This window comes from Crocuta crocuta, unplaced genomic scaffold, assembly GCF_008692635.1.
Source record: "Crocuta crocuta isolate KB4526 unplaced genomic scaffold, BGI_CrCroc_1.0 scaffold131, whole genome shotgun sequence".
Classification (NCBI taxonomy): Eukaryota; Metazoa; Chordata; class Mammalia; order Carnivora; family Hyaenidae; genus Crocuta; species Crocuta crocuta.
The window spans coordinates 995,207-1,021,579 of NW_027528977.1; the positions used below are offsets into that span (position 1 = coordinate 995,207).

At 35.6% G+C, this 26,373-nt stretch overlaps 1 protein-coding gene and 1 long non-coding RNA gene across 4 annotated transcripts in view; one reads left to right on the plus strand and one right to left on the minus strand.

The window, feature by feature from the left end:
- Positions 1-22,925, plus strand: part of LOC144225913 (uncharacterized) — a 118,560-nt gene extending 95,635 nt beyond the window's left edge. The window contains exon 3 of the long non-coding RNA XR_013333467.1: positions 22,650-22,925. This is a non-coding gene — a long non-coding RNA (uncharacterized LOC144225913). The remainder of the gene's footprint in view (positions 1-22,649) is intronic.
- Positions 8,111-23,001, minus strand: NUDT12 (nudix hydrolase 12). Of its 3 annotated transcripts, none has more exons than XM_077757154.1 (7): positions 22,917-23,001; positions 20,070-20,281; positions 18,924-19,513; positions 15,450-15,617; positions 14,278-14,391; positions 11,169-11,368; positions 8,111-10,196 (listed from the first exon to the last, which is right to left on the minus strand). In XM_077757154.1, exons 2-7 carry the CDS (start codon positions 20,273-20,275, stop codon positions 10,086-10,088), a joined length of 1,389 nt encoding a protein of 462 aa, XP_077613280.1. In that variant the 5' UTR covers positions 20,276-20,281; positions 22,917-23,001; the 3' UTR covers positions 8,111-10,085. The 3 variants fall into 3 exon arrangements, with proteins under 3 accessions (XP_077613280.1, XP_077613281.1, XP_077613282.1); XM_077757155.1 differs by lacking the exon at positions 22,917-23,001 and adding an exon at positions 22,517-22,631; XM_077757156.1 differs by lacking the exon at positions 22,917-23,001 and adding an exon at positions 22,364-22,500.
- Between the last annotated feature and the right edge of the window lie 3,372 nt (positions 23,002-26,373).

A 26,373-nucleotide genomic window follows, 5' to 3' on the forward strand; every position in this document is an offset into this window, starting at 1 on the left:
TCTTTATACAGAAACCTCTGTGTGTAATTTCCCCCAAACATTAAATCCCTGTGATTCTTTCAATGAGATGTCTTATCCCTCAGGGGCAGATCTCATCAGTTCTGCTGACAACCGAGGTTTTGATTACTTAAAACAGAAAATGTGTAACATCTTCATTCCTTTTCAGTACAGAACCAAGAAAAACCAATATACAACCACACTGCTAAATTCTAAAGACTGAGAAAAAGCTGAAATAGATATTTAAACACTCAAAATACTCTTCCTGCCCCCCAAGCAAACCTGTGCTTTGCTAATAGTAGCCTAAAATATGGCCATAGGTTAATTTCTACCTCCAGTCATTCAGAAGGAAGTAATGAGTATATTCTTTCAAATGCTTCAGTGGAAATATTATCATCATCAGCTATTTATAAGAGCCAACTTTTAATTTTTATTAGGGTGCCTTGGGGATTTTTAAACCTTATTGATGTAGATTTCATAATTCAAGGTAACTTGAATTACCTTAAAATTACTGTGTTACATCTGAAAAAATAATTTGATGAGAATATTAATGTAAACAAGATATAAGGGCTACAAAGAGACTTGGGTAAAAGAATTTAGAGGAGGGGCCCCTGGGTGGCTCAGTCAGTTAAACGTCCGGCTTCTGCTGAGGTCATGATCTCGCGGGTTCGTGAGTTCGAGCCCTGCGTTGGGCTCTGTGCTGACAGCTCAGAGCCTGGAGCCTGCTTCAGATTCTTTGTCTCCTTCTCTCTCTGCCCTTCCCCTGCTCACGCTCTGTCTCTCTGTCTCTCAAAAATAAACATTAAAAAAAATTAGAGGAGACATCATCTTCATTTCAGAATCACCATTTTAAAACATTTTCTATGCTCATTTCACTAATTCACTAAAGTAAATTTCTGTAGCTTAATCCAATCCAATGCATGTTTTTGAAAGCAACAAAAAGGCTTTATTTTAAGTGTTCTATGCTTGATATTTTCTGCATATTTTATTTAGCTTGAGCCACTGACTATGGTGTAGTGTGCTCACTGTTCTAAAAATCTGTGTAAATTGCACTCTGGCCAGTGATGAAGGAATGAGAAATTATGCTTAGAATTAATCTGCCAGGTTAATTTAACCACTTTGATTAGGTTTATATTGGGCAGATAATCAGTGCTAGCATTCCCTCCCATCTCTCAAGTTCACTGAGGTTTGGGCAGTCTCATGAGATAAGAATAACAGATCAGTGTATTTTGTGTAATGAGCATATATCTTCATAAGTCAGCACATTCAGAACTTTTATTCTGCTTTTTGCAAAAATAATCAGGAACCAATCTATGAAAGAGCCATCATAACTGAGAATTTGACCTATCATAATTAAATTCCCAGGGTGTCATTTTAAAGACCTTTTTGGAAGCCTGGTTATTGAATGATTTTTTTCCCTCTGAAGACACCAATACTATTTTATAAGCATACTAAGTGTAATTTCATAACATGGTTACTACAGATTTCTTTGAGAAGTTAAATAACTTCATACAGAATTTTTTTAAGAGGTGAATTTCTAACCACAGAAAGAATATGTGGGCAAAATAAAAATTGACAATAGAGACTCATTTTTCAGTTTACTTTCCAAATGAAGGGTTTTGGGATCCTTATTCAACACTATGGAAATCTGACACTAGAAGAAAATAACTAATGTTTAAATGCTGGGATAAGAAAAAGAGGTTAAAAACCATCTAATGTTTAAGTTCTAAATAAGGCTGAGGAATGTAAGAAGGACTGGCTGAACTCCTGATGGTGAGATAATTCTTTGTAAATATATATTGCCATCAGAATCTTGGAACACATTTAAAGATCAACTGACAGTGAAATTGCAAATACATCATTTTGAAAACTTTGATTTGGGATTACTTATACAAAAGGTATCAGCTATGATACTTTGCCTATGGTCTAACTGCAGTTGTTCATAGAAAAAATACTACTCCTTAATGTCTTCTTTTGTGAGATCAGATCACAGTGTTTTGGGTGGTCAATATATTTCAAAAAATTAAATATAAACCTTTATATAGGCAAAATTAAGTATACAGTTAAGGAAGAAAAATTCTTCGAACTGACTCAGATGAGAAAATCATTCTGGTGATTAGTAAATTTAATGCTGCAGTGGAAACAAAGCAGAATTATAGGAATTCAAAACAAGGGCTATTGCTTTGAAATGAAACTGACCTTCCATGAATTCAGAATGAATTTCAATTATGCTTAGAAGCCTAGCTTGTCAGTTGCATTTTCCTTGCTTTCCAAATGCACAATTTATTTCAAATAACCAAATTAGGTTATGGATGGTAGCTATTCAAATGTGCATATGATGTCTTTCTTAGCATAAATAAAAGAGGCATAAACACATTGACTATTTAGAATTTTTTTTCCCCCATCCATCCTTTTTCTGTATCCATCCTATTTGGTAACACAGCAAGTTACAAACAGCTGTTGGATAATTTTTTTTTTTTGTGACTGGAAAGAAATATGTTGTTAAATTGTCTTCATATAGAACATTCACATAATTTTCCCTTTGCTCTCATCCTTTGCTAAGCAACTAATCTAGGACAGCAAGGATTAAAATAGAGGATACTTCATTCAAAACAGCAAAAGAAAAGTAAAAGGACGAAAAGGAAAAAGTAAAAAGAACATACAATCAACTCACCTGGGTAAAGCCTTCATAAATTCCTCAGCTCTGAAGGAGACATAGATAAAACACAAATAGGTATTTGAAAAGCAAGAAAATGAAGATTTGAGTACTTCCTCTTGTTCTATTTGGGATTTATCTGGGTTGTCTAAATCCAAAATCTGATTAGCATACTTAATCTTATGCACTGTCAGGAATGATCTACCATCCTTTAATCAGTCTATTATTATCTGTCTTAACCATTCCCAATGGTCTGTTTATTTTCAAGTATACCTTCAATGAACAATGATGTACTACTGTGTGCTTTTGTGGCTTAGGAGTTTGGAAAAGCATACTATGAAACACAGCTGTGATGTTCATGTGGTACAAATTGAGTGCAAGGACCCCCCCCCCCCATGAAAACTTAATAATCTAGTTTGACTCTTTATGCTGGTGTGGTTAAATATAAGGTAATTCATTTATCTTTGTGAGGTAGATATGGGGCAGAAACAGTGTGGTATATGGTATGGGGTGTATGGTATGGTACATACCCTTTGCTTAGGAAGATTTAAATTTGAGTCACATTTCCAAATCCTGTGTTGACTTTGAGGATCATTTGACTTCTCTTAGACTCAGTGTGCTCATTTGTAAAACTGGGATAAATAATATAGGCCCTGATTTACAATTTTTTTAAATGTTTTATTTATTTCTAGGAGAGAGAGAGAGAGAGACAGCGTGAGCAGGGGAGGGTCAGAGAGAGAGGGAGTCACAGACTGAAACAGGCTCCAGGCTCTGAGCTGGCAGTCAGCACAGAGCCCGACGCGGGGGCTCGACCCCACGAACCGCAAGATCATGACCTAAGCAAAAGTCGGACACTTAACCGACTAAGCCACCCAGGCGACCCTACAATTTTTGAAATCCTATCAAATATGTAAATGAAAGCATAGTTTAGAAGTACAGTTTAGAATCTTTAGATAAATGAAACATTTCTATTTATGTAGTTGTAAAATGATAGTGCTTATAATTATTCAGGTGATTCTTATTTATTAATGCCTAATAAAAATGTAGAAGGTTTTTCTGTGGCTTTTTGCAAACACAGAAATTATGGTATATATGAGGTTGGAAAAAAGGGAAGTGATCAGATTTGAAACTCCAGGGGTAAATTGCTATGCCAAGGAAATTGGACTTGAAATTTTGTCTAAATGGGAGTCTTTTTATTATTATTTTAATGTTTTGTGTGTGTGTGTGTGTGTGTGTGTGTGTGTGTATGTGAGAGAGAGAGAGAGACAGAGTATGAGCAAGGGGGTGGGGCAGAGATAGAGGGAGACAGAATCCAAAGCAGGCTCCAGGTTTTAACTGTCAGCACAGAGCCCCATGCAGGGCTTGAACTCACAAACGGTGAGATCATGACCTGAGCCCAAGTTGGACGCTTAACCATGAGCCACCCAGGTGCCCCAAATGGGAGTCTTTTTGAGGAATTTAGCAAGATCTCTTTGGCTGCAGTGTGCAGAATGGATTGGGGGTGAAACCTAAAGTAAGAAGACCAGTTTAAGAACTCGATGTAGAAACCAGGTGAGTAGCCTGAATTCGGATTAGTGGCAAAGGACAGGGAGACATACTGATTCGTGAAATATTAAGATTCAATAAATATTAAGAAGTAGAAGCCAAGATCTGACACTCAAGTATTAAGAAGTAAAAGGGATAGGATTTGGAGTTTGCTTGGCTGTGGGGTAGAGTAGGATAAGGAACAAAGTAGACAAAGTAAGCATAATAATACCCTAAAGTTCCATGTTGGAGATTACAAGATTATTAAAGTAGGTAAATAAAGAGGTGCCTGGTTGGCTCAGTCAGTTAAGTGGCTGCCTCTTGATTCTGGCTCAGGTCAGTGATCCTGGGATCAAGCCAGCCCCATGTTGGGCTATGTGCTGATAGCATGGAGACTGCTTGGGATTTGCTCTCTCCCTCTCTCTCTGCCCCTTCCCTGCTCCTCTTGCTCTTTCTAGAATCTGGAATGTATCTGGAATAAAAGATAATTTAATTGTACACATGTACTATCTGGGAGGCACTCAGATGTCCAAGCAGGTATGTCTAGTAGATAGTTGAAGATAGAAATCTGAGAATTAAGTAAGTAGTCTTGCAGAAACGTCCAGAGTAACAAAAATATAATGCCCCACCAGAAAAATTATCAAAACTTAAGGGCCTGAAAGAGAAATCTGAGACTGGAAGTTCTTTTCTCAGTGCAGCATTAAGAAAATTCTTTAAGATAGTCTGCTAAGTGGAAAGATGAAAGGATTTGGAGTGAAATACTTGGCTTCAAATTTTGGCTCTCCTATTTATTAACAGTGGGACTGTGAGAAAGTTAACCCCTCTTAGCCAACCTTAAAATGGGGATGATGATACTGACATTCATTTCATAAGACTATTTAAGGATAAAATGAAATAACTGTCAAAATTTTATAAAGTCCTATGTAAATAATATTAGTATTATGAGAATAAGCTAACCTAAGAGTTACATTTTCTTAGGAGTTTGTTGTAAATAGGGATCCACAAGTAGTTCTGAGAAATACATTGGAGAGAATGGGCAACATAATTTTTACAAAGTTCAGAAATATGGATTTGAATTAAACTCACAATTTATTAGCGTTCATGTTAGAGTTACTTAACAAGGAGAATATACATACTCTCTTCATGGTGTAAAACAAAACACAGCATTTTATGTAATCATCATAATATGATGATGGTAATCATAAAATATGATTATCATCACTTAGACTATTATGATTTATCACAATAAAATAAAAAATGTTTATTATTCATGAGGATGTGTGAAATGGCTGGGAACTAAAGAAAAAGGTCAATATGACAACCAAGTAATTTGTATAAAATGAGTATTTTTCTGAATAATTATTAGAGAGGCCTCTACAGCCATGAAAACTTTGAGGTCCACATGGATACATGCAAATGTGTCTCTTCATCCTTGATAGCATCTTCCAGAACACACAGGGCTCCTCATGGCTACATTCACACTGAAGACTTCACTACAGTACAGAACTGATGATGGTGAGACCAAGGCAGCCCCTGAGGTTGGAATTTGTGCACATCATTAGGGCATCTTATTTGGAGTTCCTCCCAACTGCAGTAGAGTACTTGAACTTGTTTCATAAACCAACAAAACCCAGCAAAAAAGAGCAAAATAACTCTTAGCAGCAAAGCCGGTGGATAAATGGCATTTTAAATTGTTTTTAGCTCCACGGATAGAGAGGACTTCAGCTCACTGCTATCTGCAAGCTGTATAAATATTTATAAGGTACTCTCCTGAGGTGTTCAAAACATCACACTGCTCCAATAGACTACAATTTCAGGCTGGAGTAAAATGGGCAGGATAAAAAGTAAAAAAAAAAAAAAAAAAAAGTAAAAAATAAACTTCAGACTACATCATTTGTCCACTTATGCTGTTCTAAAATAGATACGAGTACTAGTTTCAATTTCTACTTCTGGGTGGAACATTCACATTACTACAAATGAAACCACCTCACAAATTAAGTGTTGAGAATGTTCTTAATCCATCAGGGATGAGACAAGAAGTTGATCTGGTGTAGTTTCCACGAGACTAGGAATGGAAAGCCAGGACTTTCTTTGTTCCTTATGCTAGATTTTATCTGTCTCTTCTCAGACTAGTTTCAACGAAAAAAGTTTTCATTTGCAGAAATGTCTGCTTTTTTTAACTTAAAATCTGTTTTAAAATTCCACAGCTGCCCCCACTATTCTGTACCCCATCATTATAATGGGAATTGTGAAGGGAGAAATATCCACTGTCCCGTGCTATGGTGTTGTATGCTTAGCAAGAAAAGGGAAACATAGTATTGTATATGGAATAAAGTTAAAAGTGCTACTTCTAACAAGGAATACGATTATATGTAGATATAATTCCCTTCAGTGAAAATGGAATGAGGAATTTGCCTACTAGCCCAGTTAACATGTCCATCATAGTTGAAAAAAGTTTTTCCAAACAAAAGAATTCACATTTCTGAGTACCCATTTTTTCCTATGGGATCCCTATTACTTTTATTACCTATTTCCTATGCCATACTTTATTTCCTTTTGACCATTCTACTTGGGGCAAATACAATGAATCATTTGAAAATCCACTGTAGATAATAAACTGCACTTGCTCTTATAGAAGCAGTTTTGAATTCTGAGTGTCCTAGAAGAAAAAGGACAGGCATAGTGTGGGGGGAAAAATCATTTTTAGCATTGAGATTATTTTCACAAAAAGAACTTCTTTTCATTTCTTTCTTGACTGGTGAGACTTTTTGAAGATGTAGGCTCTAGGCGACATTATCCCTGTCTCCTAGAAATATACCCTCTGCCTCTCATCTGCCCCTGTGGTGTCCCAAGCATTTGAACCCGTTATCGAGCACCCACCACCTGCACTGAAGTTAAATTCTCTCGCCCTCTTTCCAACACATTTGCAAGTACTTCTGGTTTGCCTCAAGACCTAGTTCTTTTACATCTGTAGACAGATACACCTAATTTTGCACTTTGGAACACTTTGTCCTAGATATTTTTCTACTAGAGAGAAATAGGTCTTTTAAGTGCAACACTCATTACTGCTACCTGTTCAGCAATATGTGAATATGAGTGTGTGTGTGTGTGTTTGTGTGTGTGTACACACACATCCAGGATGTAATAGTTGGCTCCCATCCCTAATAAAATTTGTATTCTGGAAATGTTATTCTAAATAATGGATAGATTTGTTTTATAGAACATTTTCACCTGCTATTTTGCAGTATGCACATTAGCAACACAGTTCTAGAACCAATAACAGACACCTCATGGTCTTATCCTCTGTTGTTCCATTCTTTTCTGTCTTCACCCAAATCTCCAACTTGATCTTTGAAAGAATTAAATCATTTTTCCAACTAAATGAAACATGTAGGCTTCTAACTCTTCTAAGAGCTTCCATGAACAGTAAAAACAGTGAAAAATTCAAAATGCAAAGACTAGTAATAAAAATAGATATTAGACAAATAATTTCAAATCTGAAGATAAAAAACTGATTATATAGATGTATGTTTATACATATACATATGATCTAAAATAAAAATTTAAGTCTACTTTTTTTAATGTTCATTTATTATTTTGAGAGAGAGAGTGAGCACATGCATGACTAGCGGAGGGGCATAGAGAGGAGGACACAGAATCCGAAGCAGGCTTTAGGCTCTGAGCTGTTAGCATAGAGCCCAACCTAGGGCTCAAACTCATGGACCCGAACCATAGACCGCGAGACCATGACCTGAGCTGAAGATGGATCCTTAACTGAGCCACGAAGGTACCTCTAAATATGGTTATTTTTAAAAGAGATTTTACACTTATTGTTTACACATCATTAAACAGAAGAGGATGACTGAAATTGGGTTTTCATTTTTCAGAAGACATTTACCAAAACATATTAAAAAATACATAACACACAAAACAGAAAATAGACAAATATTTTAATTTTTGTTACCTTCATTTCCATTAGAATACATTTAGGCACTTGAACCTCTACCATTTCTTTGCTATTCCTTTTATTTACATATAGCTATTCACCTCTTAGAGGTAAGCAATGTTAAAAGTGATTATTAGTAACAATAACTTATACTTACTGATTTTCCCTGGGAATAGGATTAAACATCCAAAACTAAATTTATAACTATATTTTGTTGATATTTTATATTTTACTTTACTACTGAACATGGAAACCTAGAACTCTATGATGTAATCTTAGATTCTCTAAGTACATTTGGAGTAAAACTGAACCTGAAGTCATCACACTTAATAATAATAAGGAACATAATTTTCTATTTACTTATGAAGTTTAAATTTTATTTACGTATCTAAATGTCCAATGTGAGTCAGTTTTCTAAAGTTCTGATGCCAATCAATTTTCATCAATTAATAAGAAAATCATTGTTAGTAAAGTTTTATCTAAGAAAATTATCATATTTAACTTAAATGACTTTAATATCTAAACTTGTAATTGATAATATCTGGTAAATTAAATTTGTTCTTATCCCTTATTATAATTTATTCTACGTATATTTTTAGTAGTAGTTTCTACTTCCTATTAGAGGGAGAGTCTTGCACTGGGCTATCCAGTACAGACTGCTAAAGTTTAGTTATCTACCTGTAATTACAATGAATTGTATTAACAATAGTAAGTTGTAATTGTGTAACTTTTATTGATTAATTGATTCACCTTTAATGGATTAGTTAAATTCATCTTTCAGGATTTCTTTTTCCTTATCTATAAAAGAAGATCATTGAACTACATATATTATCCTTAAGATCTCTTCCAGTTCTAACATAATAAAGAAATGATGTAATTTATACATTTATAGACTTAAATTCAAAAGAGCCTTATAAAATGACAATTCTCTGTTGCAAAATTGTAAATTACTACTTTTCTCTGAGTCCTGCTGATCAGTTCTAAAATATATTTATTTTATAAGGCTTCTTAGAATACATTGAAAGAGGGCCAAAATCAAAATGTTGCATTTGAGTTTAATAAATGTTATTAGTAATGATTACATAATTTCTTTGCTAATGCAGGTACATCCCTTATCACAAAATGACATAAAGCCAGTGTTTTTATTGAATATATAAATCTACCTGGGACATATTTAATATCAGATCTTTGAGGTGAATTCCTTTCAAATTTCAGTGAAAAAGAGAATTCTGATTTGTCTTAAGAACAACTTTGAATATAACAGATAAATAGACATATTAATTGATTTTAGGTTTAAGGAGGCAGTCCCATACACAGAGGTATGCTCTCACTTAAGCTCTCCTTCCATGAAGGACAGTATTCTGTTCACTAGCAGAGTTGGAAAGGTGGAAAATTCTTCACACTGATCAAAGCAGACTAGTAGCAACACTATAATAGCACCACTTAGAGAACAAAGGAGCCAGGACAAAAATGGAATATAATGGGAAGTGAGCAAATATCAGCTACTGACAACTGAAAGAAACTTTGTAGTAACGAAAAGACTGAAAATGAAGCTTAAAATCCATTAAAATTATTTTGTCTCATTTCTCAAAAACAGAACTATAGTGACTGGTCTAATGCTTACAAGAGGCACTGGAATTTAGGTTTGTTTACATTTTTAGAATATTTATCTTTACAACATGATTTTTCTTATTAGAAATAAACTTTAGTGACATGGAATTGTGGAGCACAACAAAAAGATGTTTGGAGAAGGCTGACTCAGATTTAACAAAATCTGAGGCAGTGTTGTGTTTTATAAAAATACAAATTCTATGGTTAAGATGGAAAGTACATGTTGAAAATATTTCTGAAAATATGGCATTTTGTGTAGTGACATTCTAAAGCGCACTAAATATTTCTAATCTCACTTGAGGAATAAGTGGCATTAGAAGTCAATTAATATTCAAAGTCTAGTTATTTGGTTTAGAGATTGGGGTTCATTCCAATCCAGTGTTTGATTAATTGGTGTGCAATAGCTCGGCTTGGTGGCACAAAGAATGCCTGCTGCTTCCCTTTCGTCAGAACATCCACAACCTAAAATATATCATAACAAAATATATTAGGATTTCAACACTGTCATACTTAAATACTATTTTTATGCTTATACAATTCAGTTAAATGTGATGATTTTTACAGTGAATAGCAACAAGAGAAACTGTCCACACCCATGTTCAACATGCAAAATTTAGTACAGTAATTTACTAGATTCAATGAGTTAGTGATTCCATTTAAAAAATATTTGAGATAGGCGTATTACCTCACGAAAATAAGGTCACAAAAAAGAAAAGTATATGCTCCACATTTATTTTCAAAGTAAAGTAAACTTTTGGAACAGTTTCCTTTTTATAAATTTTGAAAAAAATCTAATTTCTACTTTTTGAGGTTGGGCATAAAATAAAATTAATTTTGTTCAGGCAAAGTCAGAAAGGATTTCAGGTCTTCACTACTAATAGTGTATTCATTTGTTTTCTATACAAATATTTTAGGTCATGCAAAACACAGACAAGTAGTTTATCTTGCCTTCTAGTACTGAAGGATGATGCTTTAAAAAGTTCTTGTGAGCATATCTTTGTTACATAGTTTTGTTATTCTTGTCCTTAAGCACATTTTAAAATGAACAAGAACTTTTCAAAAATTTTAAGCATTTGTGTTCCTATTTTTTGAGAGCTACTTGTTTTAATGTTATAAACTAAAATCTAAAAAGTTCAAGAATAAAATTCCTGTTTTCCATCTTTGAAATAATGTTTGCCTATTTTAAGTCCATTGAAAGGTAACATTAGTCTGAAGGAATGGCATTTGAAATTAGAAAAAGGCACAGAATCATCAACTAGAAGAATCTCACAGAATGAGTTAACATAGGACACATCAATTACATTGTAATCCATGCATGATGAGTGGGCCATAGGCATGCATTCAACTTGTTGAAAACATATATCCTTGCTGCATGCCCAAACTGATACAGTCAGAGAACAATCAATAGAAGAAGGAAATTAAATTGAACTTTACCTGTTCTCTAGTGAACCAGCGGGCATCCTCTATTTCATTCTTGTCAACTTTAATTTCTGTAGACACTGCCACAGCTAAGCAACCAATCATTAAGGAGGAGGGCATTGGCCATGGCTGACAAGAGACATACTGAACATGGCCAACTTTGACTCCACTTTCCTCTTCCACTTCTCTCCGAACAGCATCTTCTATTGTCTCCCCTAATCAAATGGGGCAAAAGAACAAGTAGCTGATGAACATCCCCTGGACATTTTGTGCTCCAAATGGTTCAAACATTTGGAAATCACTTTGGACAGAAACCCAATTCAAAGAATCAGAAAGCAGAGCCTTAAAGTAGACTGGAATTCAAGAAAACATGGTTTCTTTTAGTATATGACCACATATATGATCAAACTGCCAGGACACTTTTCTAAAAGGTCCAAATTTTTAGTTACATGGTAAGAATTGTAACATCTACAACTATCCAGCACTGTTATTGGCTAAACGCTATGCAAGAATCTTTTTATATATTATCTCATTTATTATCACTAGTTACAAATTATCATTACAAGATTTTTATAAAAGGCTAGCCTTTCCTCACTAAAATCTTAAATATTTTTTCTTATGTTGTCAAACAATTATTGCAGATAATTTTTCTCAAAAGAGTTGAAGACCACATAAAACCACAGGTTTAAAAACCTCCTAATATGAAACAGTATTTTTTCTTTCTAAATGTTTTTGTTCTTCTGGAGAACTGTTGACTCAGCTATGATAAAATAAAGTAATGCCTATGAGTACTTTATAGTTCTGATTTGTTGGAACTGAGAAGTAGAATAAAGGTTTCTAAGTTAAGTTTACCTGAAAGTTTAAAAATATTTTGCTACTTAAATATAGCTTTTTATTTGAAATAGATTGATAAAAGGCGCCTGGATGGCTCAGTGGGTTAAGTGTCCAACTTTGGCTCAGGTCATGATCTCACGGTTCATGGATTGGAGCCCTGCGTTGGACTCTGTGCTGACAGCTCAGAGTCTGGAGCCTGCTTCAGATTCTGTGTCTCCCTGTCTCTCTGCCCATGTCCTGCGTGTGCTCTGTCTCACTCTGTCTCTCAAAAATAAAAATAGTTAAAAAAAATTGAAATAGATGGATATATTTCTTATATTAAAATTAACAACTTATGTTCCCCCCCCCCCAAAAAAAAGAAAACAAAACCAAAACCATAGTGGGAAGGTAAAAGTCACAGACTAGCATTAAGATATTTGCAAGTCCACAGTTATAGATTAGCATACTATATATACCATAAAACTCCTAAAATTAAAAAAAAAGTAAACCAAAATAAAGTTAGGCAAACAATATAAGCATGTACAATTCAGAGAAAATGAAAATCGGATGCCTCAAACACATCTGAAAAAGATGCTCCCATTAGCAGGTAATGAAAATCAAAACTACAGTGACGTTATTTCATACCCATCAGAATGGCAAATTAAAAAGTATGAAAATCCTTAGTGAAGATGTGGAACAAGAGAACATTTCATGTGCTGTTAGAGTGTAAACTGGTAGGGACACTTCAGAAAGCAACTTGGCAATATCTACAAAGGGTTAGGATGCTCATATACTACGAGTTAGCAATTCTACTCTCAAGTATATACCCTTGATAACTCTTGCAAATGTGAACAAGGAGTAATATAAGAATATTCTTGGCGGTGTTGTTTGTAATAGCAGAAATTCTGATATAAATTACACGTCTAATAGCAGAATGGATAAATTGAACAATATTTATAAATAAAATGGGGACAGCAGTTAAAAAAACGGTCTACTGGGGCGCCTGCGTGGCTTAGTCGGTTAAGCGTCCGACTTTCGCTTCGGTCATGATCTCGCGGTTTGTGGGTTCGAGCCCCGCGTCGGGCTCTGTGCTGACTGCCAGCTCAGAGCCTGGAGCCTGTTTCAGTCTGTGACTCCCTCTCTCTCTGACCCTCCCCTGCTCACGCTGTCTCTCTCTCTCTGCTAGAAATAAATAAAACATTAAAAAAATTAAAAAAAAAAAAAAAAAACTCTAGAGTTACTAGAGACAGCAGAGTGATTAAGAGCATAGATTCAGCCAAAATGTCCAGGTTTGTATCTCTGCCCTACCACTCACTAGCTATTTGATCTGGAGCAAGTTATCCAGCTCTGGAAACTCAGTGCCCTATCTGTAAAATTGCTGTAGTAGTACCTACTTGATAAGACTGTATGAGGATTGTCTGATTCAATATATGGAAAGCTTGTGAAACAGAGCATGGTACAATGTATGTTTACTGCTATTACTAGCACAGATTAATACTGGAAGCTAAGATTAAACATGTATAGGGGCGCCTGGGTGGCTCATTTGGTTAAGCATCCGACTTCGGCTCACGTCATGATCTCACGGTTTGTGGGTTCGAGCCCTGCGTCGGGGGCTGTGCTGACAGATAGCTCAGAGCCTGGAGCCTGCTTCAGATTCTGTGTCTCTCTCTCTCTCTCTCTCTCTGACCCTCCCCTGATCACACTGTTTCTCTCTCTCTCAGAAATAAACAAAACTTTAAAAAATTTTTTTAAGATTAAACATGGGTGTTAATTATCATTTATTCCACAAATTATTTATTGAACTCTAACTATATATAAGGCCCTGTTCTAAGGGTTTGGGCTACAACTATGAATGAAGTAAGGTCCTAGCCCTTATGGAACTTACCTTCTAGTGTGAGCAGATAATAAATAAGTAGATAGATAAACAGATACAAACACACATAAGATAATAAATATATACACACATAACATGTCAGGTGCTGATGAATGTCGTAGGGAAAAGTCAGGCAGGATGACAGAATTGTGAATGCAGGGTACGAAGCTAACTAATGTATTTGGGGCTGTCTGGAAAGGCCTCTGAAAAGGTGACACAGTTGAGTCTAGTGAGGTGTGACACAGATACCTTGCATAAGAGCAATATATGAAAGAGGAAATGTTGCATTTTTAAAACAGACAAAATTATTCCACTAGTAAAACCAAAATTCTATCACATAGCATGAGAATTTGTTTTTTAAATGCTATTTATAATTTTTATTTATAAATTACAAGTTAAAGGAAAATTATTACTAAAGTTATGAAGAAAAAGGCTTACCAGGTTCAATAAATCCAGCTAGGCAAGTAAACATGCCTGGGGGAAATCTTTTCTGCCTGCCTAAAAGGCATTTGGTCCCATCTGGATGAATAACTTGCATGATTACCACAGGATCTGTTTGTTAAGAATTAGATGAATGAATGATATATAAAAAATAATTTAGACTCATCGTGTAAAATCCCTGTCAAGTACTATAATAAGAAATTGTATCTCCTATAAGAACAAGACTCTGGTCTAGTTATGAGATTGTTTCTTTTTGCCTGATGACAAAGTATTTCAGGGAAACTGCATAGAATATTATAAACTAAAGGAAGACCATTTCTATCTTCTTAATAGCAACAAATGTCATATACTTACAGCATGCTAGACATTTTGTTATATTTCAATTATAAAAAAGAGAGTAGATATTATATGGCATGAAGAAAATACAAATTTTACTAGGTGAATGTGAATTTCCCTCTCCCTTCCATGCTAATCCTGAACAAAATGTTTTTAAAAGCTAATGTGGCTCTATGATTAAAGTTTAAGTCATTAAAAAAATAAAATTTAAATTAAGTAACAGTTTATTTCCCAGAAGTCTCCTTACTAGGCCATGGCTGAGAACAGGAATCAAATGTAAAATGCTCCTGAGCAGTGAAAATAGGTGTCACCAAATCAGGCACTTTACTGCCAGGAGATCTCTTTAGATACTGCTCAGACTGTTATTTTTCCACAAGTTTTAAAGTATTAAGTTTTCAGATTTCCAAACCTACAGAAGACTCCAATGCAGCAATCAGAAGGAGGAGAGCAGGAGGCAGACACCAGGAGTGATGAAAAGCTAGCTCTAGGCCATACTGCTTTGGTGATGCCTCAAACAGGCACTGAAATGTTGGGGCTTTTTGTTTGTTTCTGCACTAAATGGATCCAGATTGGTGGACTTTTGAAATCACCTATTTTAATACATCAGAGTCATACTGATCAGCTATTTCTTAACTATGAATTAATTATACACAATGTCCTTTACTTAAAAGTCATGAAAGTATATATACTTTAATACTCGTAGACTTAACATTTAAACATACTTTTAATAAAAAGGTAAACCCCTCAACAACTCAAAATCTTGTCTTCCGAACATGTCTTATTCCCTATGATTCCAGATGGCTGAGATTTCACTGTAGATGAAAAAGGCTTACCAACTCTTGGGTATGATGTATTGTGAACGCCGTGGAGGCTAGGACAGCCTTCTTTTAAGCATACTCTTTTGTAGCCACCTTCCTCAATTGTAGTGGCACTTCCACAGGTTGGGCAGAACTTGTATCGACTGTGCCAGGCAAGAACAGCTCTTGCTTGAGCTACAACCCCTTTAACAGAAGCATAAGAAGTTTTAATTCTGTGATAAACTGTAAACAAATTAATATCAAAGTAAAATGTTCCTAAGTCAGTAAAGGCATACACTGTATTTTCTGAGTAGCTCTGTGATCAAGGACGTTAGTATTCCTATTTTTATGATGTGTATATTTCTTCTAAAGTAAAAGATTTAATCCAACAGATGACAAATGAAAATTAGATTTAAGTTTAATGTGAACTAATAAATATAATTCTCACATAACACAGATGTACTAACATCTATCTTATATACTATATTACTTCAGGCTTTTACTACAGATGATTTTCAAATTTTGGATATACAAGATTCTAGTGCATAGTGATTTTGCAAAAATTGACTTTACACTAGTGACTTTTATAAAAATACATTACAAAGCCAGTTCCTAATTTGGAGTTGGAATATAAAAAAATATTAGTAGGAAGCTTTAGGAACCTCTCTCTTTTCCTGGGTGACTAAACTACTACTGGGCCATGTCACTGTGAAACATTTCCTGTTTACAACTGGAAACTTCACAGAATGTTAAAAAAATAAGTACTGTATTTATAATATTCATGGTTAACTTTGTTCATGAAAAAAAAATGCCTACAAGGAAAAAATTCTTAGAATATCTATACTTTGGCATATACCCTAGTATTTCAAAAAAGAATATGGTCTGACCAGAAATATTACATTTGAAGCAATAAAACTAGAAATGATATATTTGCACATGCTTGACAAACTTGTTCTCCCTAAAATATATTATTTGGTCTAAGGATTTTTGAAATAAGCAAAATAACCATAAACAACAATATTTTAAACTGGGAAAAACAAAATGAATAAACCCTACATAAAAACAAATGTAATACTAAAACTCAGTGAATCATAGCCATTAAATATCTGTCTACTACATTAACTAGTAATATGTAATCTATGCTAAATTTCTACATTATTTCAGTATTGTTTCAATAAGAAGCTAATATTTATTGAGTACCTACTATATGCCAAGCATCATGCAAAGATGTTTATATACACAATTTTATTTATTTATTTATGAATGAATGAATGAAGAAAAGAGATATTTCTATTGGACTACCTGGAACGGAGGATAGTGTGGTATGGATGGATGAATGACAAATAATACAAGTATATTTTATGTGAAATAAACAAAAAACAGCTCAACAGGTTGTATTATCTTATTTAATGGTTAGAGCAATGATATAGGTACTATTAGTATCCTTATTTTAAAGGAGGAAACTGAAGCACGAAGAGGTTACATTAACTATGTAAAGTTATACACCAAGTAAATAAAAGGTCCTCAATTTCCTAACAATTAAAAAAAGAGAGACCATTTTGATCTTAAAATTATATTGCTAAAAATAAATTTTCTTTAAAATGTGCAATGTTTGGGGGCACCTGGGTAGTTCAGTAGGTTAGGTGTCTGATTCTTGATTTCAGCTCAGGTCATGATCTCATGGTTGGAGAGTTCAAGCCCTGCACTTATAGCAGAGCCCGCTGTGGATTCTTCTCTCTACCCTTCTTTCTACCCATCTCCCCGATCCCAAATAAATAAATAAACTTAAAAAAAAGTGCATTGTTGGGGTGCCTGGGTGACTCAGTTGGTTAAACGTCCAACTCTTGATTTTGGCTCAGGTCACTATCTCATGGCTGTGAGATCAAGCCCCACAATGATCTTCATGCTGGGCTTGGAGCCTGTTTAAGATTCTCTCTCTTCCTCTGCTTCTCCTGAGTGTGTACATGCACTCTCTATTATAAAAAATTACATTTTCTCCACAGATGTGGAGAATAAAACATACCAATCCAGACTTTGGGAGGAGGCATCTAAGCAGTCTCTGGAAGGGCCCACCACGCATCTAAGGAAAGCTGGACACTGAGAGTGACCCCTTTTTACTTCCCATTAACTTTTCAATCAATCATAATTTAGCTTATATTCTTTCTACTCCACTCATATTCCTCTTGTTAAATTCATCAACAGCTTCATATTCTAAAACGAAAGATCCTTTAAAAAAATCTTTTTCTATCTTACTCAAATTCTCAACAGCATTTGGTATATTTGACCACTCTCTTGAAATACTCTGCTCTCTTGGTTTCCATGAGCATTCCCCCTATTTTCCTCTTACCTTATGGCCATACTGTCACCAATAACTTTGATGGCTCCTTTGTTTCTACCTGACTTCAAAGTTTAGGGGGATTTATCTGTGATTCTGAGGCTTTTTATTGCTTGCCGTCAACAACTAAGTAGTCTCAGTACTTCCTGAGATTTAAATATCACCTTCATGTTGATGACTCCCATATGGGTATCTCTAGTTGAGACCTCTCCTCTGTGTTCCAGATTCTAATATCCTTCTAAAACTGAACATGCCCAAAAATAAAATCTTAATTTATTTCAAGTCTGTCCTGCTTCCTTTGCTCAACCTGTCAACCTATATTATTTTATCAAGAAATACCACTATCTACCAAATTCCTAAAGTCTCAAACCTAGCAATTATTCATGATCTTTTCCTTTATTATTATATGTCCTAAACCCAATCCATCAGCAAGTGCTGATGATTTTCTCTCTAAAAAATACCTTGAATGTGGCCCCTTTTCTCCATCTCCGTCACCTTAATTCAGGTGTAGTCCAGTTTACTATCCTCTCTTACAATAGACTCAACTTACTGATCAAGCTCTATCAGTTTCATCTCTAGAACATCTTGAACTCTCCCTTTCTCTCCATCAACTCAATCCACTGCAGTCTCTTAACTGGGCTACTATAACCTTCAATCTCCTCTTAACAAGACTTCTGACTTCACAATTAATTACTTACAATTCATGATCTACAAAGCAGGCAGAACAAAGGTTTTTGTTTCTTTTTAAAACATAGGTCAGGTTATAACATTTAAATGAACCTCAGAATAAAACTCCTACTAATTTCCTACCATAGCATATAAGGTCCCACATGAACTAGCACACCCAGCAACAGAAAACAAAATAGTCAAGGTCTCTGCCATCAAGCTCAGTGTATGGCAGGTGCTCAATAATTATTCACTGAAGAATAAAAAAAAACCGGCAAGCAGTAGGATTAATTCTAGGGAAACTAATCTTGGCTGATTAAAACTGCTGTAACTGCTCAGGTGAGTAGTCCCCTAGAGTGAGAACTTTAGGAAATTTCTAATGAATAAAGCCTAATTTCATGGCTTGCTGAAAGAAGTGTGCCTCCTAGAATATGCAGACACCTATAACTCCAACCGAGTTCCAGAAACCAGATTATTACCAATACAAGTAAATCATATTCACTTCTTACCAGCCTCTTTTTCTTTCAATTGCAAAAGAGCTGGCATTGGAGGATGAAGAAAGTAACAATTTTCATGCCTTTGCTTAAATTCTTCAGCAGCAACAGGATCTATACCTAGAGCAAACCAGGCAACCAACCCATCGTCTTCTTCTCTTGGGACTTCTCCAGAATAATTAACTGACTCTTTTTTCATTTCAAGTTCTACTCCAAGGAAAATCAAGGTGATCTTTTCAGGCTGAGCCAAATAATCTTTTATATCTGTGTAGTTCAGCTGACAAAGCCTGACTTCCGGCTGTTGGAAACTTTCTTTATTGCCACCTAGAGTAACCAAGGGATTTAAATCTGAGAAGAGGATATAAACTGTGGCTGGATGGCTTTCTTTAGCTAGTAGCCAGTCAGAATTATTTCTTTTTTCACTTTTTCGGTCTAATAGTGTCCTGCTAAAATAATTTTCACATTCTTCCACTTCCTTAGTTAGGAACCAAGGCTTCATCCCACCTTTTGCATTAGCTAGTAAGTTAGCTATATGCTTATAACCCCAAAATTTAGCAATGTCCAGTGCAGTCTGCCTTGATTTATTGACAATGGATCTGTCACACCTACAAATGGAAAGAAAAATAAAATAGGAAATAAAATTTTTCTTTAATATTTATTAAAATAAAATATTTCTAGATATATATAAAAGACATCTATTTAATCATTACATAAGTTTTTATTTTCTTTTTAGTACTAATGGGAAGGTTAAAAAACATAATCATCATAAATGATGCAAAGTTAGAGATAGCAAGGTATTTAAAATTTTTGGAGAACTGTAAAATAAAAAAACAGTAAGTTTTATGTGCTATAAGAAGAAATTACAATTTTATAAGGGGTTCTTAATAGTGATAGTGAGTAGATCTACATTTTATACCAGGTAGAAAAAGATTAGACTAACTCATAAATTTGTTTTGCTATCAAGTATGAAGGGTTCATCCCTCAATAAAAGAAATTAAAAGTTTTTAGTTAGGTATTTTGTTCTGTTTTTATATAATAAAACTGGTCAACAAGTTATTTACAAGTCTAATGGTATAAATAGGGCTATAAGAAAAATTTTAAATATGTAACCCAGAAGTGAAACCACAGAGCCCTTCAAGTAGTAGTGCCTAAAATGTTTACCCTTTCTCAAGTAGAAACTGGACAACATCTGGGTGCCCATTCCTTGCAGCGTACATCAAAGCAGTCCAGCCATTTTCAGAAGTTTCATTGAGAAGAGATGGAGAATGACTGAGGATTACTGTTAACCCGGCAATATCTCCTTCTGCAGCTGAATAGTGAAACTGGGAAATTATTTCTTGCTTTAGGCTTCTTTTTACAGAAGACATTTCTTCCTTTAAAAAAGGAAAATAGAAAAAAAACCCCTCTCATTTTCATTTTCTTTTTGTTCAATGAGAACATTATCTGAATGTTGACGTAACTAGAATAGGCGTGGTTTCTAAAGCTATATACTCTTCAAAAGGTAATTTGTAACCAACCATCATCCTAGTATACATTTCAAAATTGTTATCAGTTGAGAATTTTAAATATAACTCACCATGGGGGGGTGTACAACACAATGTATAAAGATCTTTGGTAATAAAAAGAAGGGGAACATATCCTTGAGAGGGGGTTGCCAGGTAACAAACTTTACAAAGAGGAGGAGGTAACTTACAGGCAGATCAGAGGGATTTCAATATAGATCAAGGGAAGGAGGGGGGTTAAAGCAGATAGAAGTCAAGTAGGAGGGTTTTTAGCAGATGACAACTAGTATTCTCTGAGAGGCTATGTTGTCATAAACAGATGCCTGCCTTTAGGAAAATTATGATCCTACAGCTAGCTAATTATTCAAAACCTGTGTTACATTTTACATGAAAACACTTTTTTGTTTTCCCTTGCACAATTAATTCTATAATCCATGTAGGACTGATTTTTGTTCATGGTGTAAAGTAGGGGCAAGGTTCATTTTTACCCAATGGGTAATCCATCTGACTTGGCACCATTCTTGAAATTACCATCTTTGTCCCATTGCACTGCAGCTGTCATCCTTGTCATAAGTCAAATGGCCATATATTTTGGATCTATTAGTGAACACTGTGCTGTTGGTCACTTTGTCAAAGTTTGAATGACAGAAGCTATTTAAACCATTAACTTTGTCTGCTTTGTTACTTCATTGCTTCCGATGTTTCAAACCACTTCATAAAAATTGTCTTATTGTGAACTGAACAGCAATTCTTTGTGGAAGCAGTTCAGGCTTAAGTTCTCTACGAGTTATGTTCTCTTTGAGAACAAAGTACTTTTTTAAGGTAGGATTTTTTGTTTAGAAAAATGTTATTAACAATTGATTTATGATTCTACTGAGACTTCTATCATTTTAAGCAATAAGATATTTAGGCTAAAAAGGAAAGGTTATACTCCATACATTTTGACTGCTATGGTCTCTAGTGTTCTCAGTGTGCAATTTGATCAATTTTATAGTAGAAGTATGAACAGAAGTATGGGAAAAAATGAGCTGAAAAGATGAACTGTTTACCTTTCCTGTTTGTATCTTTCTGCTACTTGTAAAAAGGTCAAATTTGACTACTCACAAAAGGGGAGGGGTGTGGGGGGGGTATGGGTGAAATAGGTGATGGGGATTAAAGAATACACTGATGATGAACACTGAATAGTGTAAAGAATTGCTGAATCACAGTATTGTACACCTGAAACGAACATAACACTGTATGTTAACTATACTGAAATTAAAGCAAAAAGCTTAACAAAAAACCTACTCATAGGAATGGTGAAAATATGTTTACAACTCAAATTTGGGGGAAGGACTTCTTTTGTTTTGCTGTAGAATTTATCTCACTGTTCTCTTCATATTGAGATTTCTAAATGCTTTACAAGCATTATCAATAACAAAAGCTATTTTCCAGGACTTTATTTTGAATTATTGCTGTATACTGACTCATGTATGGTCTCCCTTCCAAGTTGCCTTTCCCTTAAATTGATTTTCCACAAAATATCACACAGGTTCTTCAGTTAGGTTTACTTTAAGCAATATTTTACTTTCTTATGTTCTGAGGTCATAGTCATTTCTCCACTCTCCCCAGAGGCCACTCCACAGGACAGAGTGCAAAACTGTCCTCCAAAAATATGGCACCATTCACTACACCCGGTACAATTCTTAAGCATACAGTATTCTCGGGAGAAAGGCTTTTTTTCCCCTCCTTTTTTTTTTTTTTTTGGCAGAAAAGCTATCTAGAAACAGAACCATTTCTCATTTCAGAGAATCACACAAAATCCGAAACCCAGCTCTGCTGCTCTATTTTTTTTCGTTGACAGGTTTTCTACAAAGAATTTGAAGGCAGGTTGAGGTGATTAAATTAGCTAAATGCAGCCCTTGCTTTCTAAAAAAAAAAACCCTGACCATTCTGAGAGGTCGTTTAAAGTACCTCAGGTTTAAAGGGCTTTAGATTTTAAGGAAACCACATCCACTTTTTCCGGTGTGCACCCGGGGTCTTTGACCTGCTCAACGTCACATGGTTCAAGAAATAGGGCAGAGTTCAAGTACGGCTCTGTCAGTGAAGTCACTGACCATTATTTACCGAATTCCACGTCCTTGGGCATTCAAGGTGGCCATTTAAGTAGCCAAGCAACACCTACGCACTGTCTCTCCGAAGCTTAAATGCCTTGAGATAGTTTATTTTCTTGTTATTACTGTGAGATTCCTTCTTTCAGCAGTTGAAGCAGCATTTCGTTTTCCCCACCTCAAAGACTGGACTGGAAAAGCCACCAGCAGCCGACAAGCTGCGCTCCCGGCCCCCACCAGGGAGTCAGGACTACGGGCCCACAGCTCCCGCGCCCGCACTCGCACCGCATCCCGAGACTGCGCCAACAACCCAGCACAGCCAGGCCGACAGCGCGGAGATCACACAGCACTGAGAACTGGCCACCCACCCCAGGGCGGGCACCGGGGACGACTGACTAGCCGTTGCTGCTACTAACCCAAAGGTAACCAGAACTAGAGGAAGGCAGGATATAGCCGCAAGACCGCGAAAACCCCACGCTCACTCTTCCCAGCGTCAGAAGGAGCCTTCCTGGCTTCCGGCGGAGGTTCGCTGTCCTCGCACGGTTTTATGGGAGATGTAGTTTGACGACCACAAATAGTGCGCCTTCCTGAAGGGGCGGGGTTTGGGGGGGTGAACGCGTTGGGGAACCTAGGCTGGACGTCAGCGCTGTGAGGTCCAGCTTCTTGGTGGTGAGTTTAGGCGCTGGTTTTCGTTTTCCGTGCTACCGAGACAATGTGAAATGTGCGGACGATGGAAAACTGTAGGTCTATGGAAACGGCTTTAAGGTTTTCAGTATTTCACACCAGCCCCCTAACCTCTCTGTGTGCTCCAGTGCAAGTGGCATGTTCAAAGCATTCTTTCGTTCGCATTGAATAAACCTGGCATCTTGGCTGGACCAACTTGCTGGACCAACTTGCTCCAGTATATGGCTGGAGCAAGTTAAATAGGTTGTGGGCCGCTGAACCTCAACTCTTCTTGTGTAAATGCTACTACGTATTGATGCCTCCTTCATTTAATCATCGTTTAAAAGGTGTATATCAAGTGCCCACAGTACATCTTTGGGTTTTGAGTTAAAAGAGGATAATGCATTGAAAGCTCTTAGGTAGTTTAGAGTTCAGCTAGTGCTCACAACACAGTTATTCGTGCCTGTTATTATTTCATTTCCTTCGCCTTCATGTTCCAAAACCTAAAGAAGTTGCGTGAATTCAAGATTACAAAGCTAGGTTTTGGTAGTCTCCGGGACCAGAGCTTTTTTCTTCACTGAACTGCCTCCTTGGCATTCAGCATTTTAAGGAGTCTGTTAATGTTGACCACTGCTTCCTGCCTGAATTTGAGATATTGGAAGTCTTCTCTTAATCACAGTAAAGTTATGTATACTGGTCGACATTTGCTTTCATTACTGCTTTTTTTTTAATTTTAATTTTTTCTAAAGGTAATTAATTAATGAGTTAATTAATTGGTTTAGTAACCTCTACCACCCATTGAAGTCACAATGCCAGGATCAAGAATTGCCTGCTCTTGTGACTGAGTCAGCAGGCACCCCGTCTTTACTGCGTTTTAAAACTTTGTCCTGTCCTTTCTGTGAGTAGTTGTCTTTAGTCTTTAATGATTTCACAGGTCAGACAGGAGGAGGTCAGAAATACTAAGTTTTAGTTAACTCACTTGAATACCCAATCTTTGTATGCAAACATATGTTAAATAAATTAGTGTAAGGAGCATTCATGTATTAATCATAAAGTGTAAACAATTATAAATATATAGTCATTCCAGTCTTTAGTATTCTTGTGAAGTAAATACCAGACACTGTTATTTTGCTAATAAATATATAAGGGTAAGTTTTTTGGAAGTATGAATATATATCTAAAGTATAAAATGGCTCTTAAAAAGAACATCATGCCATTAGTACAAATAAAATTTTAATAGTAATTCTGTAATATAGAAGAGACATTCAGTATTAAATTCAATTGTCTCAAGTTTTCTTTTATATATTTTACAGTTGATTTGTTCAAATCAGGACTTGAGCAAAATCTCCACATTAGATTTGATGTTTTTTGATCTACAGATACCCCTATAATTTTGTTCTTGCAATTTATTTAAGAATAATGATTATTTGCTCTGTAGAGGTTCCCATATCCTGAATTTTGTAAATTGTATTCCCACAGTGTCTTATTGCCTGTATTTCTTGTAAACCGGTAGTTAAATCTACCGGTTTTTTAGATTAAAAAATTTTTTGTTTCTAATGAGGAGAAAGACTTTATGGGTGTTATTTATTATCTATTATTTCACATTAAGAGGCATACACTGGTTGTCTATGTCATGTTAAAATTGGTTATTGGGTTTAGATATTGTTAGGCTGATAACGTTTATGGTAAATATAAATTATCCCATCACTTTCTGAGCTAATAGTTTTAACAGTCATTATTATTGCCTATTCATTATTTCACAGGAGTTGCAAAATGGTGATATTCTAATTTGATCATGCTTCATTTATTAACAGAAATTCTCTTTTATAGTAAAGAACTTTAACTCATTAATTACAGTCTACACAAGAACATTAGCATAAATATGACATTTTCTCTTTTATTTCCTAGTTTTCAGAATAATGAATTAGTTCCCTAATATCCTTCAAGGTTTTTTTGTGTGTGTGTTTATTTATTCTTGAGAGACAAAGAGTATGAGTGGTGGTGGAATGGGGCAGAGAGAGAGGGAGACACAGAATCCCAAGCAGGCTCCAGGTTCTGAGCTGCTAGCACAGAGCCCAACGAGGGGCTTGAACTTATGAACCTCAAGATCATGAACTGAGCTGAAGTTGGATACTTCACTGACTGAGCCACCCAGGCATCCCCTTGATGCTTTTAAATATACTTAGGAACTCATGTATGTTAAAATTGAAGACATTATTATCTAAAAATATTTCTATAATATTTATTATATTTATGTGCGAATTATTTCTTTGGACAGTGGGAACCCTAAGTGGGCCCCTGGGTTCTTTTGACCAGGCTGCTGTAGGGTTTGACAGTTTACTTCCTTTCTGGCATGACAAAATGTTTTAAACTCTTCTTGTAAATAATCTTCACAGATCTGGAATCAGCTGTTGCTGCAAGAAATGTTGATTCCTTTTAATAAGAAATGATATTTAGATACCACAGTTTTTTGAGTTTCAGGTGCTTATTGCTAATGGATTGCTGAATCCTTTCTGCATGTAATCCTCCCCTAGGAAAGACTGACCAGATACAAGTCCTATCCTATAGGATTTTACACTACAGGGACAAGAATGGTGCCAACTTGGATATTAATGCCATAAAGTAATGTTTTCATTTTATTAATTTTCTTGTTTGAACACTTAAAGTTCCTCAATACTGGGGGAAAAAGTTAAAACGCTTTAGCCTGGCATTTCTGCCTTCTGTAAAATGGATCCAAATATATTTTTTGCCATATTTTCTCAAGAATAATTTCTATAAACGGTTTCCATGATCTAGCCAGACTGGCTTACAGCTGAGAATGCCTCTGATGCTCTCATACCTCAATGCTTTTGCTCATGCCACGTTTCCTAATTTAAATGCTTTCCCTTAGCCAAATCCAACCCATTTCTCAAAGTCCAGTTCAAGTCACTCTTCTTTTGGGTCTTCCAGAGTATTTCCATCCACATGATGATCAATTTATCACCAGTATACCCTTGCTCTTGCCACTTCAGTGTATGCTGGCTCTTACTACAGTGATTGTATTCCTTTGCCTGAGGGCTCTTTCTTGTCACCAGAGCCCATTTTGCCTTCCTGCTCCTTAGACCAGCAATACCAGATAATTAATATTACCTGGGAGTAGCACTCAGCTAATGACTGACATGAATGACTGTATAAAACTTTTAATCTTTTTCACCCTTTTACATACTGGCT